The sequence below is a fragment of the Temnothorax curvispinosus genome, unplaced genomic scaffold (genome assembly GCF_003070985.1).
Source record: "Temnothorax curvispinosus isolate PA1 unplaced genomic scaffold, ASM307098v1 QBEX01008590.1, whole genome shotgun sequence".
NCBI classification, from domain to species: Eukaryota; Metazoa; Arthropoda; class Insecta; order Hymenoptera; family Formicidae; genus Temnothorax; species Temnothorax curvispinosus.
This window is the reverse complement of record NW_020218370.1, coordinates 525107-543682: the sequence shown is the minus strand read 5'-3', so window position 1 is coordinate 543682 and position 18576 is coordinate 525107. Positions and strand designations below refer to the sequence as shown.

The window sequence follows — 18576 nt, the reverse complement described above, 5'->3', positions numbered from 1 at the left end:
GCTTTGCTCACCCGCGTCCCCGAGGCGCGCAACCGCGAATAACGGTGACTAATGAAAACATGCGTTCCCTCATCTCCTAGACGCGCGCGCGATAAGTTCCTGCATGATTCATTGCGCCATTACATCGCGCGGCCAACGGCTCAATACGCGCGCTCATTGTGATATCGGCAATTTATTGCGCGGGCGGAGCGGCCGCGCCGCGCCGCGCCGCCGTCGCCACAGCGCGGCGGTCTTGAGGCCGATCGAAACTTTTGCCGCGCGCGCAAAAGTTTTGTCGCTGGAAGTTCGCCGCCGGGTCTACCTGGCGGGACGAACTTCGACGCCTTGAACTAGAACTGCCGATATCTGATAATCAATCGAAATATTTTAAGGCGTAAAAATTCCACCGCGCAATCAAGATAAATTAATTATAGTTGCGTATCTCTAATATCACTTGACTAATAAAAAAATGTATGTTTTTTTTGCAGAAATGTACAGATTGGTCCGTGACAAGACTATGAGCTCATAATTACGATAGCTAGATAGATATCGGCAAATCAACTTGATGTAAGTGCTACTTAAATATAGATACACTGCACATTATGACATAATATTATTAAATATAAAAGTATGATCTATTAAATATAAGAGATATTTTGATCGCAAATTATTGTGTCTTTCAACGTTTGTCCTTATATTATTAATTTATTTTTAATTTCTACGTTCTAACTTCTACACGAAGATCATTAAGCATGAGCTAATTCTTTTTTTTCGTAATTTGATAAAATTCCGGCTGAATTTCTTTCCGTATAAAAACGGTTATTGCAAGTAAAATCACATATCTATAAAATATGTAAATATCAAAAGTTTATTTTCTTAATGACAATTTAGCAATTGACATTATCTTGTTAGAAATCTATATATCTTGTAATAACAATAAAACTACAAATGTAATATATTATTTAATAGATTTGGTAATAATCACAATGTCGATAAAGGCATATTTTTATACGTTTCCCGCAGAATCTTCAATATGCTTAACTTAGCAAGCCATTTATCAAAGCAAATGTGATTGGCTTATTTCAATGCTCGATGAAAGCGAAAATGCTATGTTTGCTTATTACAGAGTGGAAAATGTCAGTTGTTTAACCTCCCAGCAAAAGATTTTTACTTTATCTTTAATTGCTTTTACGAAATATTATACACGGCCGCCGTAATGCTCCGATCAAAATGAAATGTCGACGCAATCGGATTTCGGATTTACTTATTATTCTTCATTTTATAAAATTGTATTATATTTATCATGTAGCGTTCTCTCATTGTGATTTTTCAAATAATGATTTTTAATTAAATTAAATGCAATCCGATTTGCGACGTTCCAATTCCATCTCGGTTATTTTTTTTCAAAAGGAAAAGTCACGAAACAGTGATTTCAAACTTTTCGTATTATCTCTATTAAAATCTCATAAAATTCGAAACGTAAATTGCACACTTTATTGTAGTATCTTGAACGAAAAAGAAATTGGATCATAGTATGACCTGATATTGCCATGGATTGCGATCACTGGAATACCATATTTTGTATTCTAGGACGTTCTAATCGATATTTTGTACGCGCGCTTCACATGTATGTATAACATTCCTTCGTTAAAACAACCGTCAAGTCGCTAGTTTCGCAAGCGCGATGCTTCGCCGTATAATTTATAAAGATCCAATTTGCGCATAATTTCGAGTAACGTTCCCGCCGACCACGGGCAGCCGATCTCGGAAGTATATTGCATCACATGATCTGCAAAATTCAACGTAATGCACCGCGTTGGCCTTGCACGCTCTCTCTCTCTCTCTCTCTCTCTCTCTCTCTCGCGCGCGCGCGCGCGCTCTCTTCTTTTCTTTCTCCCTCGCAAGGTGAAAACGTAAAAGCTTATCGCGCGCACCGCCGTAGAAGAGATGAGGAAATGCCTATTTTCGTTAGTCACCGTTATTTTCAGCGCGCGAGCGCCGAGCGGCGGGATGCAGCGCGTCGATGCACCGCGCGCCATGCCGTGCAAATGCACCGTTGCTCGTCTGCCTGCTGGGCATACATCGGACGCGTGTGCGCCCATGTGTATGGGTGTGTATATTTTACATTGCTTCTATTTGCCTTATACCAGGAATTTATCACTTTTAGAAATTTATCTCCCACGCGAACTGCATAAGTGGGAAAATATATTTTCACGTATACGAGTATATGTGAGAACGCGGCTGTGTTCAACTTCGTTTTGAATACGTTTTCAAAACAAAAAAAATTAAGAAATTATTTAGTGACAACTTCGAAAACGGGCACGTTGATACATAACTGTAAGCAACGATGTCAATCAAACATAGTTTTTAGTGGGATGAGTCCCAAAAATATCCTTCGACGTTTACAATCCGGATACCCTGCAACGCTGTACGAGGGATTCGAGCGATCGATTCGAATATGGAAAATCCCGACGTTCCATATTCGTCACAATTTATCGTATCCGTCGCGTAATTAAGCTAACGGGCTGTGAGCCGTGCGTTGGCGACGTGGGAAACGTGTTGCAACGCACGGACGATTATCCTGACAACGCGTTACGAAATCACGTCGTCGCGGTCGTGACATCTGCGGTATCTTCGATTTCGCCGCGTACGGCCGGCATCGATTGTGATACGCGGCGAAAGGAGGAAGAGTCGCGCGGGGCAGGAGGAGGGTGGAAGAAGAGGGAAGGCACAATAGCGCGTCCCACGCGTCCGCGATACGAGGGAATGCGTGTTTTCATTAGTCACCGTTACTTGCGACGCCCTCGCGCCGCGCCGTTGCATCGGCCGCTATACAGCGCCCATACGAGGCACTCTCTCGCCCGTACTTAGTGCCCGTACGAGAGAAGTGCATGCACGATTCCGGCCTGGCGCGCGAGGCCGCGTTTTGATATCTCGCGCAAGGAGCGCGGGCAAACGGGAACGTCCGCGCGCGAGGGATACTTGAACGAACCCGGGGAGAAAGAGATAAATAACCGGGATAGCGAGGACGTCATAAGCGTAGATGGTCCGCGGAAAGCGTAGTGTCGGCGACACTCGGCGACGATAACGCTATGGAATGCAACGATCGCGGGGCGCATAGCGAACGCGACTTGTCCCATTCGAGATATCGCGCTTATCTTACTTTGACGGCAATTGAGAGTGTATAGTCGCCGGGATGGACCGGGACGATTCCCCCGCGTTACCCGGGAATTATACGTACGTATTATTCGTCCAATTTAGGATCGCAATCAAACGGCCTACGTCATTTATACGTATAATATAATACGAATGGTTAATGGCGGTACAGTGCAATCATCGTTTTGATCCATCATTTTGCAATTCCGCGGCTTTTAAAATAACAATTTTGTGGTACAATAATTAAGCACTTTCGAAATTTTCACGATACATAACGAATAATTAACATTTCGTAATTGAAGAGCGCAGTTGATGAGATAATATTTTAGATTGTAATTACTAAATAATTATTAAATAATGATTATACGTTTCTTCGCCACATTGTTTGAATAGATCGACGTTTATTATCGGCCACTCGTTGTAATTTCCAATGAAAATTTATCCTTTAATAATAGATATTGAAAATTATTATACCGATCCCACGCGGCCGATGAGTTACACCTTCCTCCATTGCGGATCGACGTTGCAAATCGACAAACAATGCCACTGCCTCTAACCGCGATCATCCTGGCCGACCTTGAGGCCGCGCCGTCCGTTGGAATCCCGTTAGCGATCGTACTTCATTAAGCGAGTAGGAAGTGTATCGCTTAGTAGGCGTGTATTATAATTTACAACGATGAAGGCGCGTACGTGCGATCGGCGGCGATTAATTGCAGGATCGATGCGTGCCGATAAAAGCCGAATGCTTATGCGCGCGCGATCATCCCCTTGATCTTCTCGATCTTCTCAATCCTCGATGTATACCACGCGCCGATCGTCCTGCAATTCTCAAAGACCGTTAGTCTTTCGCGAGATGGTTTGCATCAAGTCGCGCGAACACGTGCGAGTGGAGTAGAACGTATCGGATTGACGCGTTATCTGAAGCGCGAAAGCGTGGCGATTTCCGCGCGCCACGCCTTTTCCAATGTGCCACGAGTGGGAAACCGTTATTGATAAAACAATCAGAAAATTGCCTGGTTTGACTGGAAATTATCGGCGGAAGTCACAGGTCGGTGCAGAACACTCTACGATTTTCGCTCGAACCAATCTTTTGTGACTTTTCTCGCGGAAATAGAGGGAAACTGTAGCATACTGTAATCTACTCTTACAATTAATAAAAGCAGAAAAAAGTATTATTTGTAATAAATTGTGATATATCTTTATGGGGATTATAATGTAGAAAAATGTGTGAAATGATATCATAAGTGCAATATCATTAAATGGGTCATTCAAAATTTTAAATTATTTTTTATTTTCGTAATTTCGTAAAATTTTCGTAAAATTTTTATATTTTAATTAGGCATATATATAGTATAAATTAAAATTTGAAAACCTTGCCTCATCTTTTATATTCTTTAAATTTCCAATAATAAATACTTGAAATCTTTCTACCTTATAACCCAGAAAAGATTTTTTTACAATTTAATACAAATAATATTGTAATTACAGTTTTTTTTATCAGTTTAGTAACAAGATACTTTTAACATTTCGGAACATTTAGTATTATAATCTCTCGCTTTTGATATTTAACAACAAATTTGCGATATTACAGACATTGCCAGGGTTTAAATATTAGATTACAATTATTAATTAATTGGCATTCATCAAATCTTCATCGGATTGTTTCATTGTGCGGATCGATTCTTGTTACTATGTCCCAATTGCGCCTATAATTCTCCGTGAATTTCGGCGTAAAACATACGCTGTGGTGCTTGACTAGTACAGTACCTATATCGATTATCGTTTGACCAGCCGAAGTACAAGGATGTCGGTTTAATGAATAACGACATACCCCAGCGACACGATGTTACAGCTCTCACGGGTCCATATACGCGCACGTATGTAAAATCGATTTGATCGACGAACCATTGTTCATATTTGACGAGACGAAACGAACGGCAAAGTGGCACGAATTCGGTTTTCGCATTCGCTGTTTGAGTTATATATTCGATGGAAATATCGCTAATCGCCGTCTCTCTGGTAAGCTCAATATCGATGGCGTTTGACTTTAGAAGGAAATGCCAATTAGTGCCATTCCCTTTAAACCTCCAATAAAAAGATCGGATACGTAAAAATTTATTACGATCTCTGGAAGTACAAAATAACACATTTACCAATTAATTTGAATAACTATATACCTTTTTATATTTAAAAAAGTTATATAACAAAAAGAAACAGGGATTGTGTATATTATTAATTTCTGTATTTTCATTATATATATATTCACATGTCGCTATTGAAATATGTTACTACATAACTTCTGTTATATTATTTTTAAGTAAAACATTTTTATATAATAATTAACGATAATAACTTTTATACAAAATATTTTACAAATATCTGATTTTACATATATTGAAGCTATTTCTCCGAAATATCAACATTTTGCTGCTGTATTTTATTACGTATTTATGCCGAATTTCTACATTTAACACTGGACAAACTTTAACCAGTTGCACTACACAGTTCATTCGTGTGCAGCTCTCCAAACCGCATAGGTGAGTTTCATATTTATTTCCAGCATCTGGCGTGCTGAATGCGAGGATAATTAGTAATCAAATGTATAGAAACGCCTTTATACAGATGGCTCAGGGCCGCGCTTAAGCACACGTCTCTGTCCGGTCGGTTAAAATTGTCTTTATATCGAATCTATGGCCGGTTGATTATTATCCTACTTCAATAGGCCGTGATGGCCTTCTGACAGTAACTCTGTTCCCTGTCTCCCATAGCAATGCCCGTACTACTTATAGAATTGTACCTACGAAGAATAGCCGACCGTAGAAGGAAAGCAGAAATGTCCGGTGTTCTTGACAGGTGCTCGCGTATTCATAGACGAACAGCCCTTCGTTGCTAATACATCAATCGCTATACATACGTTTTAGACCGCGATCGATGCACATACGCAAATCACATAATTGAATCGATACGTGAGCACATCCACTTCTTTCTTTTTTTCTACTATTATTTCATGAAATGTTCGCGCAAGAATAAAACAAGCCTATTCTCTTTACTATTTATATACAAATAGTATCATCGTATATGAGGTATGCTTGATATTTACCTTGTATTATATTATTTACAGCTTATGCAATGCTATTGCGCATTTTTAGGTTTAATTAATTCGTTATCTCAGATATTATTATTTATAGTTTACAGATTTTAGATATAATCTTGAAATTTAAAAGTATTGAATAAAGAGAATAATAGAGTAAATGTATAATACATTAAATAATATCTACAATAGAACAGTATTCAACTCTTATCTGGTTAAAACTGGAATGGGCACTACAAAGCGATTTACAAGATTACCGCGATCTACTTTCTCATTCTACTATCTACGCGCTATCTACGCGCGCGCTGCTTCAAATTACTTATCGAACGGTGTCGTGAGTATCGAGAGTAGGAACGGAACAGACAACAAGCTGAAACGTCCGATGTACTTGACAGGTGCCAGCTATTCATAGACAGACAGTCCTTCACTTTCAATGCATCAATCTGTGTACACATCCCACATTACGAATCCACGCGCGTATACACGCGAAATCAAATACATCGTCGTTATAGATTTATAGCTAAAAGTCCGTGCTTAAATAATGATTTTCTTCTGGCTGCGTGCCTCTGACAGCGATATAGTACCTTAAAATTCTCCATAGATTCGTGTCAGCGATAAAAAATAGCACATGCAAACGTTTGCAAATTTGAATTTAAAACGTAAATCGCGTCTTCGCCGATCTGACTAAAAATAGTTTCTGATGAAGAATAAATCGCGATTAAGCAGAAGCGAAATAATATTCGCTTGTAAGATATACGCATTCACGAGTACATGCATACAGACGCGGATTACTTATTGAATCGCACCTTGCGTCTATCGAGAGTATAAACGCGACAGATAGGAAGCCGAAACGTTCCATGTATTTGACAGGTGTCCGCGCATTCGTATGCCCTCAGTCCTTCACTCCTCTGGCGCATCAATCTCCATATATACATTTGGAGCTACAATCGGAGCGTGTCGGTGTCATATATTGGACGATACATTCACATCAGACGCATCTGCATTTTTATTTTTTATCATCGATTACTTCCGGATTCTCGTTCGTGCCATGTCGATTCGATCCATCCTCTTCCAGTAAAACGCAATTTGTTCTTTGTAATACGAAACACGTTTGTGTATAAATTTCAAGTATAATATATGTTCGTATGAATATATATACAAAAGATATGTGTGTGTGTGTGTGTGTGTGTGTGTGTGTGTGCCTATGTGCGACAGCTCTTATATTTATACATATGTGTACGTGTATTTAACATTGTTAGAAAATATTTTAAGGACACATAAGTAATTACAAGCAAACAAATATTAATAATAAATAAATGTTTTGTAATTACTAGTTCTATAAGATGAAACTAATTCCACCAAATTTTCTGAGCAGATGATGTAAATGTGAAGACGTTAGAAAATTTGTCTCACTCGTATGACGTTGATCATTTAAAATTTGATTTATACGACTAATTACTGGTTTTACCAAAATAATGTAACAGAATAACATGGCTATTTATATACGCGCGGAGTCCGAACAATTTTTATCGATCTTAATAAAAAGCCGTCGAGGTTTCTGGTAAAACGCGATGTTGTGTGTATAGCAAATTACTTATTGAATCAGATTATATGTATGAGCTAGACAGGAAGCAGCCGATGCGCTCGTCGGATGCTCGTATTTACAAGCAGCAGCCTGTGCTTTTACTGCATCGATCGCTATGCATGTATTTAAAGTTATGATCGAATTATGCTCGCTCATCGATCGCATGATTTATGAACGTGCAACGCCTAAGTAGACCTATCTATTATCTTTTCCCGATTAATGGTTACTGCAAACAGAAATACCTAATAGAGAAAATTATGTAGAATGTTGGGGATAAAGCTTACGTAACTTTGTCAGAAAATGTATATTCAAATTATTATCACAAATTGCGATAAGATCAATCATACAATTATTACTTTTTCTCTTTTCATATACATACTTTTTTTAGTCACGTTCCTGTCAATTATCTTATCTATCAAAAATTGGATGGAACTCTATATTATTTTATAAATTCTTGCTTTTTAGCATCAAGTATATCTTTGTGATAATAATTAAACATCAAAATAAAATCCTCTTTGAAATAAAGTCTATTGTCTATATATCTTAAAATTAAACGAGAAACAATACAAGAAGTCGCATGCAGCTAAAATACAAAGACGCTTTATAAATTTGGCACAAGAACGGCACAATCTCATTGAAACTATTGTTGAATGCGCCTTACGCCTTCGTCATCGAACGACATTCGAGGTCATATGCGCCGTCGTGCGACCGCCATAGCGATGTCTATGCAAACTCGGATTGCCCAATTGTCCTGCCATAACTACCTCGCTGAGATCGGCCGAGGGAACGAGAGGAACAGGATGACAGTCAGGAGATCAGGAAACGCCCGATGTGCTTGACAAGCATACCTCGGGCTCCATACCTCGGCCCCTATACCTCCTTCGAACGTGAATGCGCCCGTCGATCTCTGGTCGCATTTACAGATCGATGGCGATTGACTGATCGCACATCCGCATTTCGGCCGCGCGCGACTGGTGGCCGCGTAGTCACCATTTACGTAACGATGATGACGACGACGATGACGAATTCGTATAGCGTTGCGTCGCATGTATTTCGCCAATGTAAAACACGGACTTTGTTTCACCGCTGGCGACCACACGCGGAGCGACCGATGCAGGATCATTGCACGACCGGATGCCGTCGTACACCGCCATTTTGGTGAACGTCGACTGAAAGAACGCTTTGTCTCTCGCTTATGAACGCCGAATAACCTGTGTCGTTCGAAAATGGCGATGGGCGATCGCACGGTTAAATAATGCAAGATGATTTGGATGAAATACTAATTCATATAATTTGTAGTTGCAATATAATCAGTAATGAATAATAAATGCTGCCATCTTTGTCATTACGAATAAATAGTTTTAGACTACGATATTTATACTACATGTCACATGTAGAATAAAATAATTTATTTTTTCTACATTGAAATAAAATATTGAAATAAAATTATATTATTTCAATATTCACAGACTCGGATGACTTACTGCAAGCTCATATATGTGACTAAGTATATTTCTTTATTTTGGCTTTAAAAACATCGATCGTCCTACTTTCATAGTATTAAAATATAAGTTACTAAAATTATTTGCTTCAATCTACTTCTATATAATAAAATCTATAATCATTTGCCAAATTGTCATTGAATAATATTCAGCATTTTATTTATCCATGTGTTCTCTCTTAATATTAAAATAGTACAGCAAGCATAACTTGCATTATGTTGAAGCAAAAGTAATTAACAGCGTTATTCATGAAAAAAGATTTAAAATAGTCTACTCTAGAGTGAAAGTAGAATGTGGAAAGTTCATCCTTGTACTGGCAAATATCCGATATGGAAACGGGTGAAAATTAACTTCTGTTCAAACATTGGCAGATTAAACGGACGAACGAATAAAAGGCCTTCCGCGAGGTAGATATCGATCTTACGGAATCGATTGTAATTAATTTATTGTTTGTTAATACGTCCATCCGTTATTTCACGTTGTTGGAATTCGATATTTTAACGCGCTTTGTTAATTTTTTGCTTGTCGCCGCTCAGCAAAAAGTTGCGGTACCCGGAGAGAGGAGTAAATTTATAAATTGAAGTGAAACTGAAGCGTCACGTTAACAAACTCTGTCTGTACATATTCTTCGCATTTTTCCATCAAATGTCTTTTTTTTATATTTGAAGAACGTAATTTTCTCATTCAATTTTATAGAAACCACTTTTGAACAGAATTTTAAAGAGAAGCTTACTAAGCTTACTAAGCTTAGTTACTGAGTTGTAACTTTGAAATTTTTTAAGGTCCACCTCCGAACGTATTCAAAAAATATGAAATTAAAGGTGATCTCGTGAAACATTCTTGCCTGATGTAATTTACAGTTTAATCTAACTGGTTATAGCATCGTTAACTACAACTAATTAAGCAAAGTAGAAGCACTTGTTGAGTCTAACAGTCCTTTAACGTTCCCACAGAAATCTACTGCCGAAGCGCGCTTCTTCATATTTAATTACCAGCGACTGATACGACCGGGAATTGCAGCAAATCGCCAGGGGAAAATGCGCCCCGATGCTAGAAACCGGCTTGCTCACGCTCTTACGCGTCGACGCTGGCCCTCTCTATTCGGACAAGCGCGCGGATACGCTTCGCCGTCGCAAACGCGGCGTAAACGCGCGGCCTCCCGTGGCGTCGGCAAAGGCTGGCCGGGGCCGGGAACGCGATTACGCCACGGCCGACGATTGCGCGCGCGGAGAATTCCGACGTGCCGGCCACGGCCACCTGCCGCCGACATTTACTTTGTGGGAAATCCATCGACATGGCCCGAACAATCCTACGGCGTCCGTCCGAACATCAAAGTGGACAACGTCCATAATCCCACCCCGGCATGATTCAAAGGATGCAAACATAGGCGCGCGTGCGGCCTGCGACTGCCATCACCGATCGTCCGCGGTATATTCGTGGTAGACAGATACAGGGTGTCTCCGGATAAACGCGTTTTCTTCCGGTTGCCGATGTTGTGTACCTAATTAGAGGCAAACGCATTCGAGCGAATGTTGCGGTTTTGATCATCAAGAGAGAGAAGTTCAGCTGATCATTAGTTATATATATAATATCTCTAAATATACATATCATACAAAAAATATCACTAAAAATACTGTTCTTTAATATTTATATCTTGCAACTAGCAATAAAATAGGATATCTAATTGCGAATTTGTTGAAGCGGCGTATGTACAGTACGTTATTCGGAGGCATGTTGAAGTTGAAATAGCTTTCAAGCAGTTCCTCCTATAATTGTCATGTAGTATCTATCGTTGAAAGAAAATGCGATTATCACACCCTGTATACGTGTACATGTCATAGAAAGGAATATTATGTGGCATGGTATTACGGCGAAACACTCCCTCGCCGTGAGTTACAAGACGCTTTAACTACCGTCGTTGGTCGCTGCGAGGCAGGATTAACAGCGGAATTTTCATAAGATTATGTAGGCTGTCGTTTTGTTTATTATCCACGTACACTGCTGTTTATATGTAGGCAGAAATCTAACCAAATGTGCACATCTAAGTCAAGGAGCAAAATGGTATATACATTTTTTTTCTTGAATACAATCTTTAACTTAATTTTAGGAACTTAATTAATTATAGTTATAAAAATTATATTTGTTTCGGTAATTGTGTACATGGAGGGGACCACCTTGGATGACCTTGATATTTTAGTATGTTGTCAAGGTCACCCTTCTGAGTGACTTTTAGAAGGTTTCAGCCCGCGTTCGTTATTCGTTAAAAAGTTATTAACAAAAAAGGTTTGGAAAATATAGCAGCTATTTTGAGTATTGAAAGGCATAAATGACTAATATATACGTCGAAATAGTTCACGCATACATTGTTCACTTTCCACGCGAAACGAGGTGCCACATGCGTTCGTGGTGTGCTTTACAAGCTCGTTTATATATATACTACTACACATAAAGTTATTAACAAAAAAAATTTGAGAAACAAGCTTGTAAGCACGCCACGAATCCATGTGACGACATTAATGAATATGCTAATTAATTGTTTATTCAAAAGTTATTTTAGCAGCGAATTAGTTATTAAAGCAGTTATATTAAAGCAGCGAATCGTTGCTTTCGGCTCGAAACGAAGTCTATGTTGTTCTATGAACATCACGCGTGAACTCGTGGATGGTGGAGCTGTAAACAACGATTTACTGCTTTAAAAAACTTTTCTTTGTTTATGCATGTACTATTTCGACATATATATTAGTCATTTATGCCTTTTAATACTCAAAATAAGTGCTACATTTCTCAAATTTTTTTTGTTAATAATTTTTTAACGAATAACGAGCGCGGGCTAAAACCTTCAGAAGGTCACTCAGGAGGGTGACCTTGACAACATACTAAAATATCAAGGTCATCCAAGGTGATCCTCTCCATGTACACAGTTACCGAAATATTAAGTAGTCAGATACTTTAATAACGTGTTTATCATTTTTTATAAAATTGATATTTGATATCAATAATATAAAATTTTATATGATTTTATTCACATACTTTTAATCTCTTTTCTTTTTTTTTTTTTTAAGCCAGCATTACTTAGAAGAGTGCATCTTGTATCTCCCTCCATTTTATGTTGTCATGACATGTCAAATTCCGTTGCCGGTTTAAAATTAACGTCGAAATGTGGGAATGGTCAAACAGTGCAGCAAAGTTTTTCAGCGTATACCTGATTTACTGAAATCAGTGATCGACCTTGCCTCTAGCCACCTCCGGGGAAATGTCGGAGTCGTGTCGCGTCTTTCAGATTGGACTTGAACAGCATCCAGCAAGGTGGCGAGAGGAGGAGGAGGAAGAAGAAGAAGAAAAGAAGAAACAGAAAAAGAGGAACGGCTGGATGCGAACGGATGGGAGAAAGACGAAAATGGGGCCTCGCCGTTCGAGCCGGTGCACCACTGCTGTCGCGCGAGAAGAGAAGGAAGATATGCCGAGGAAAAATAAAAGAAGAGAGGCCGGAGTCGTTACGAGAAAATAGAGTGGCCCGGTGACACGTGGGAAATCCTGGCAAGACGGCGCCATAGGTGCGTCGCCTATTTTCTCGCGAATTCGAGCACACGAAGCCGAGACACGTGCTGCAACTATTCGAGTCAGCGAATCAGGACAGCTCTGCAAGTGCATACAGGATACTCACACACACGCAGATTAGCTCACCTAGTAATACCGAAATTCGCTCTCTGACAGATAACAGAGGTATATCGTTCATAAAAAAAATATTACTTGTACATAAGAAAGAAATTTGATTGAAATAGATAAAAGTGACAAAGTATATAATATTGTATCGCTATTTTTGTAAAAATAATTTTTTTTAAGAAAAAAATTAAAATTAATTAATGAAAAGTACATCCAATACGTAACAAATCAAATATTTGCTGACAATTCCTTCGAGATTAGAATCCACGCTCATGATCGAGAACGTAGAAAACATTCGTCGTACAAAAATACGTGGTACAACAACATCGTTTTATTTACATTTGCTCTGGCAATCGCGTGCGAGAATCTACGCGGATTTTATCACCGCTTGATCCATCGTGGGAGACGAGCTTTCTGCTCGGAAGGAATAAAATATTTCCCGTGCATCTCTTTTCGCTATGGACAATGGCCAAGTTGTCGACACCAAGGAGCCAAAGGCGACCAGAAGAGACATTGGCCTGTCCGGCTCTTGTCCAGAGCACCGCGCGGTTCGTGAAAATATTTTTTAAAATTAAGTATAAATGAAAAATCAACTTTAACTTTCATTATCCTGCCTCATTATCAAATGTATATATGAGTTTTGTTTTTATTCTTTTTTATTATTTATTTTTATTATTGTTTCTCTCCACTTTTCCTTAAACGTTTATCATACTGTACTATTGTTAGAAAAACGTGTGTATCTATTATGTATGTATATGACGTGTATGTGAGTATCCGCAGTGTATTTGAGCTTGCATTCGTGGATTTGTTAAACCCAGATGACTGTGCCGACTGGTGCGGATCAGTCATTTCTGCGGAAGATACACAAGTTATATGTTCACCATGTGTCGCCACCTTTTTCTCAACATTTACTCGTCGTCGTCGTACAGCATCGCCACGATGAAACGAATGTCCGACACTTTATGGATTCCAAAATATGAACCAGAAGGAAAATCTCGATGCTCACGAAGGCAAATATGTCGCAAAAGTAAAATTTTACAAGATAAATATAATTAAATAATATATCATTAAACATACGTTTAATTATAAAGCAGCTTTGTTGATAATATGATATATATATATATATATATATATATATATATATGTATATCTTATAATAAAATATTGTAAGATTAACTTCTCATAAACTAACATAATTGCTCTATAAAAACGTTATATGTACTATATTTGTCGGTACAAATTTTAGTGACACTAGATTATTGATTAAAGTCATCCATAATTCTCAACTTAAATCGTGTTTCCCAGGAATTACTAGCCATAAATTCTAAGAACCAAATAGACGTTAAAGTAATATTTTATCTCGCTCGATCTTTGCTCCGGGCTCCTATTACACACTTCATGTAAAACTATAATATTAGCGGTAGAATAGCACATTGTTGTACGCCGATCGTTAAACACTACGAGGTAACCCTTCTATAGAGATCGATCGAGCGTAAAGGTAGATGGATCGCGAAAGAGGGAGGAGGGAGAGAGAGGGAGGAAAGGAGAGAGAGAGAGAGAGAGAGAGAGAGAGAGAGAGAGAGAGAGAGAGAGAGAGAGAGAGAGAGAGAGAAACTATGGATCGATCGGCAAGGCACGTCCGCTTAGAAATGCGATCGCGCAATTATTGCGGGCGAGCTCATATCGCCCATTTAGAATCCGGGTAACGAGTTAATATGCGCGCCAAACAATGGCGCGCGAAAATAGATTTACGAGGAGTACGAGGCGCACGTCGATTCACTAGGAAACGCATATAATTGTTTCACGGCTGAATGCCGGCGCATAATATTGCGCATTGTAACACGCCGGGCGGAATCGCGAAACGCTCGCGCGTTTACGTGCCTCGAATCGCGGCTGATAAATGCCGCGCGTACGCGGAATTCGTGCGTTTTATCGCGAAACGTGACACCTGTTACGGCACGCGAGATACGAGAAAGCGATCGCGGCGCGAACGTCCCTCGCGGGGCGCATCCCGATGTGTGTATTTTCACGCGATTATTCCTCGCGATATAGCGATCGCTTTCCAGGATTTGGGGAATATTCATCCTCAAGCACATCGCTGATCTTTTATCTCGCCCCAGAAACACGGTTTGCACGATGTAATTCTCTTTCTACTTTTGTGCAATGTACGTACGTTGATTCAGATAAATAAATCTTCCAGATATACAATATGCATTAATAAACACACACAGGCATGTACAATCGTTCTCTCCCGTTTTCATTTCCCCTCATATTTACCTTCTCTTCTTCAACATTTTTATAGCATAGTTTATTTATAGATTTGCTTTTTTCTCACTCTATTATTATTGTACTATATTATTTTCCTGTATTACTACTTCTATAACGCTATTTTCCGTTGTTTAATTCTCGACTCGACTAACCATTTGCAATTCATATTAAAATATTTGTCATACATATTTTGCAATCAACTTTTCTATTCGATTTTAATCATATCACACCTTCTAACATACCATCCTTATAAATAGAGTGGGATAATACGTAATGATTTGAAGGGGGGAAAATAGAATGTTATAAGCGATCAGATCAGATCGGGGAAAAACGAAATTGCTATAGCTTCTTGGTGAAACGATAGAATGTTTCTATTTCTGGAACGAAAGACTATCTCCATTTTTTCCCCTCTAAACGCGTGCCGTACTCGCGTATCGGCAGGTTGCCTATTCGAGAACTGCAACAGCGATTTGCGGAGCACGGCTATGGCTTATGCGGAGGGTACCGGCATCGATCGGCGCGGCAGGCCGCGCCAAGTTCGAGTCAACTGAATTATGTTCCGTCTGCGTCGATTTGCACGCCATCCCTGCATTAGCTATTGGCAACGGATCATAACTGCCTCCGGCCAGTCCGCCGCGCTCTGCAAATCGCTTCCGTTACACTTTCGTGAGAATTTATATCGGAAGTATGTGCCTGTGCTAAAGGGAGAAAAAAAGGGGGTGTCCCAGTAGTCTGTACCTCCTCTTTTTCCTCTTCCTTAATCCTTTCGCCGATGGTAATTGGAGTAATCGCGCGCAATTGGGAGACGTTCCAATTTCGCGGCCGTAAAAACAATGCACGCGCCGTGTCTCGATCGCGGAACGGCGACGGTCGCGTTCGCTTGGCAACTCAAAAAATAAGTTACACACTTCGTTTGTATTGGAAAATCGATACGCGACGCCGGTAAATGTATTCCCCCGTCTTCGTCCGAGCGAAGCTCGCCGACGATAAACGGTAAACAGTGTGAGACGAGTATAACAATGTTCTTCATGTAGCACGATACGATCAATAAGATGAAATAAGCAACGATGCGGTGTGTTAGATTTTAATTGAGTAATTGTTCATAAGCGTTCGATTATTAGATATGTGATAGAGTAATTAATATTAAATAATTTATTACTCAAATATTGAATTTTTATTTTTAACGGCAACATACATGTTTTTTACACGTAGATCTACGAATAAAATTTCGTATATACCTATATACAATACTTATATCACATACTAAAAATGTTGATATACTAAAAAAAAAGCTGAATTGGCATAAAGTATCTTCATTATTTGGTAACAAGAGAGACTCGGGGGATCGATTCGTACACGTTACTTTCATTTTTAGCAATAAAAAGGTTAATTGGGACGGTTATTGGATTGCCGCACCCGGTGTTCTTATATACGACGGTCGAATGAACATCCACAAATTGCTGATCTGTCGGCAAATGACGCGTGCCTGTAAACACCAAGGCAAGACGGATCGATGGGCAGAAACAGCAAGGCGAGTGTAAGACGAGCAAACGGCGCAGCCCTAACGTGTACATAGACGTGTTTGCGAGCAAATATAGCGGGGCACCTGCAAAATTGAGCGCGAGCAGGATGTGCATACAACATCCGGCGCGGCCTGCAGATACTGCATCTGAAATTTAAACCGCCTCATTTATTTTCGGCCCCCTTTCCCCCCAGCCGCCGTCGTGTTTCCACGATTCGCGTTTCCACTGGTATTGTTTGATGTAAAGTACCGTGCACAAAGCGACTCCAAATGCTGCATGTAGCGAAATTTTTTGAGTACCTCGAATACAATCCAAGAGAGGTGGACGGGTAAGTTGCGGGAGTTGATTGTGTAAAAGTACGTTTAAGTTGGGTATATTATACCGCGAAATGTTGATTATTATTTATTATCTCTTTTTTTAGCTGAACTATGTTTGCTATAACTACATTATTACAATCGACATAATTATATGTGCTTTTATTTGAAATATAGATAATTTGATTTAGTGTAATTCGATATCTGTATCAATTAATCATATTTAGTTAATATTTTTCATTATGGCCAGTCATTAATAACAAGTCATTAATTTTCCGGGGTCATTATAACACAATTTGCGCGACGCATTTCTCTCACAACATAGAGATATTTATTTCTCAAATAAAATCATAATTGCAGAGTATTGTTAGTTTGTTTATTATTATATTCAACGATTCGGTTTCGAAACATGAGAAAACTTTTTAATGAAAATATTCACAATAAAACTCTTGTTAATTTTTAATTAAAATATTTAATATTCTAATATCATGTTACATTTAAAAAAAGGAAACTTCTTATTAAAAATCGCGGTAGAATGATGCATAGTTCACGAGCAATCACGCGCGCGTTCCTGCGGTTCCTTCTTCGATGTTGCGCAATTCCGCCGCCACGGACGCGAAATACGCGTGTCCCGCTGTAACTCTGAGGGACGTCGTAACAAAGCGTGCGCGGTAAATCGCCATGGGAACGTACGCGTCGTTCTAAATTATGCCCATCGACCACGGGGCCCCATAAAGATTGACAGTGACCGACCGCAAGCGTTCATCGAAAGTGCATGGTCGGTCGATCTTCTCTACAACGTCATCTTTTCAAAATGGAATTCTGATACCTACGCCGGGAGGAAGTTATAGTAAATCGAAATTGCACAATGCTGAAGAGCAACGAACACAACCGATAGCGATTGAAAAGAGATTTTCGAAAAGCATGTATATAAAAAACAAATAATAATATTGTTTTCCTGTCGTAGAAAAATAGTATCGAGAATTATATTCCGAAGCTTCCGAATCTACTATGTAATATGTATAGATTATGCCGTGCTGAATTATTATATAATTATTATGATTATAATAGCAGCGACGCTGCTAACGCATGTCATTGTCGCTGGCAGGAAAAAAACACGTCGCTCTCTTTATGCTTGCGTAAAACATGGCGCTCTCGCAAAAAGGGACGCTTATGAGATGAGCCCGTGTGCAAAATTGAGAAAGGGGTGCACGAGAGCCCGGTACAGCGAGCCTTTATGGATTTCTTAACAGAGGCGCGGCTTCATGAAAAAGCGGTAATGTTAGTATTGATCTCTGTGAGGGAATAAAAGGGTTCTATTATTACATAGTCACCGGCAAACTTATTAATCTTCGCATATGCTATGCCAAAACGTAATTACATGAACGATAAAAAAATCTTCCGCAATATGCTTGAAAAATTTAGAACAACAAAATATGTAACAGAACGCTACTTGAGATTTTTCATATTAGAAATGCGATACAGATTTATATAC

At 39.3% G+C, this 18576-nt stretch overlaps 1 protein-coding gene across 4 annotated transcripts in view; it reads left to right on the top strand.

The window, feature by feature from the left end:
* The window catches only part of LOC112458001 (latrophilin Cirl-like), a 533024-nt gene that overhangs the window by 53528 nt on the left and 460920 nt on the right, over window positions 1–18576 (top strand). For all 4 annotated transcript variants that reach the window (XM_025021372.1, XM_025021375.1, XM_025021370.1 and 1 more), the window contains exon 2: window positions 468–546. In XM_025021372.1, the coding sequence (XP_024877140.1) occupies window positions 545–546 (2 nt within the window). In that variant the 5' untranslated portion in view covers window positions 468–544. The remainder of the gene's footprint in view (window positions 1–467; window positions 547–18576) is intronic.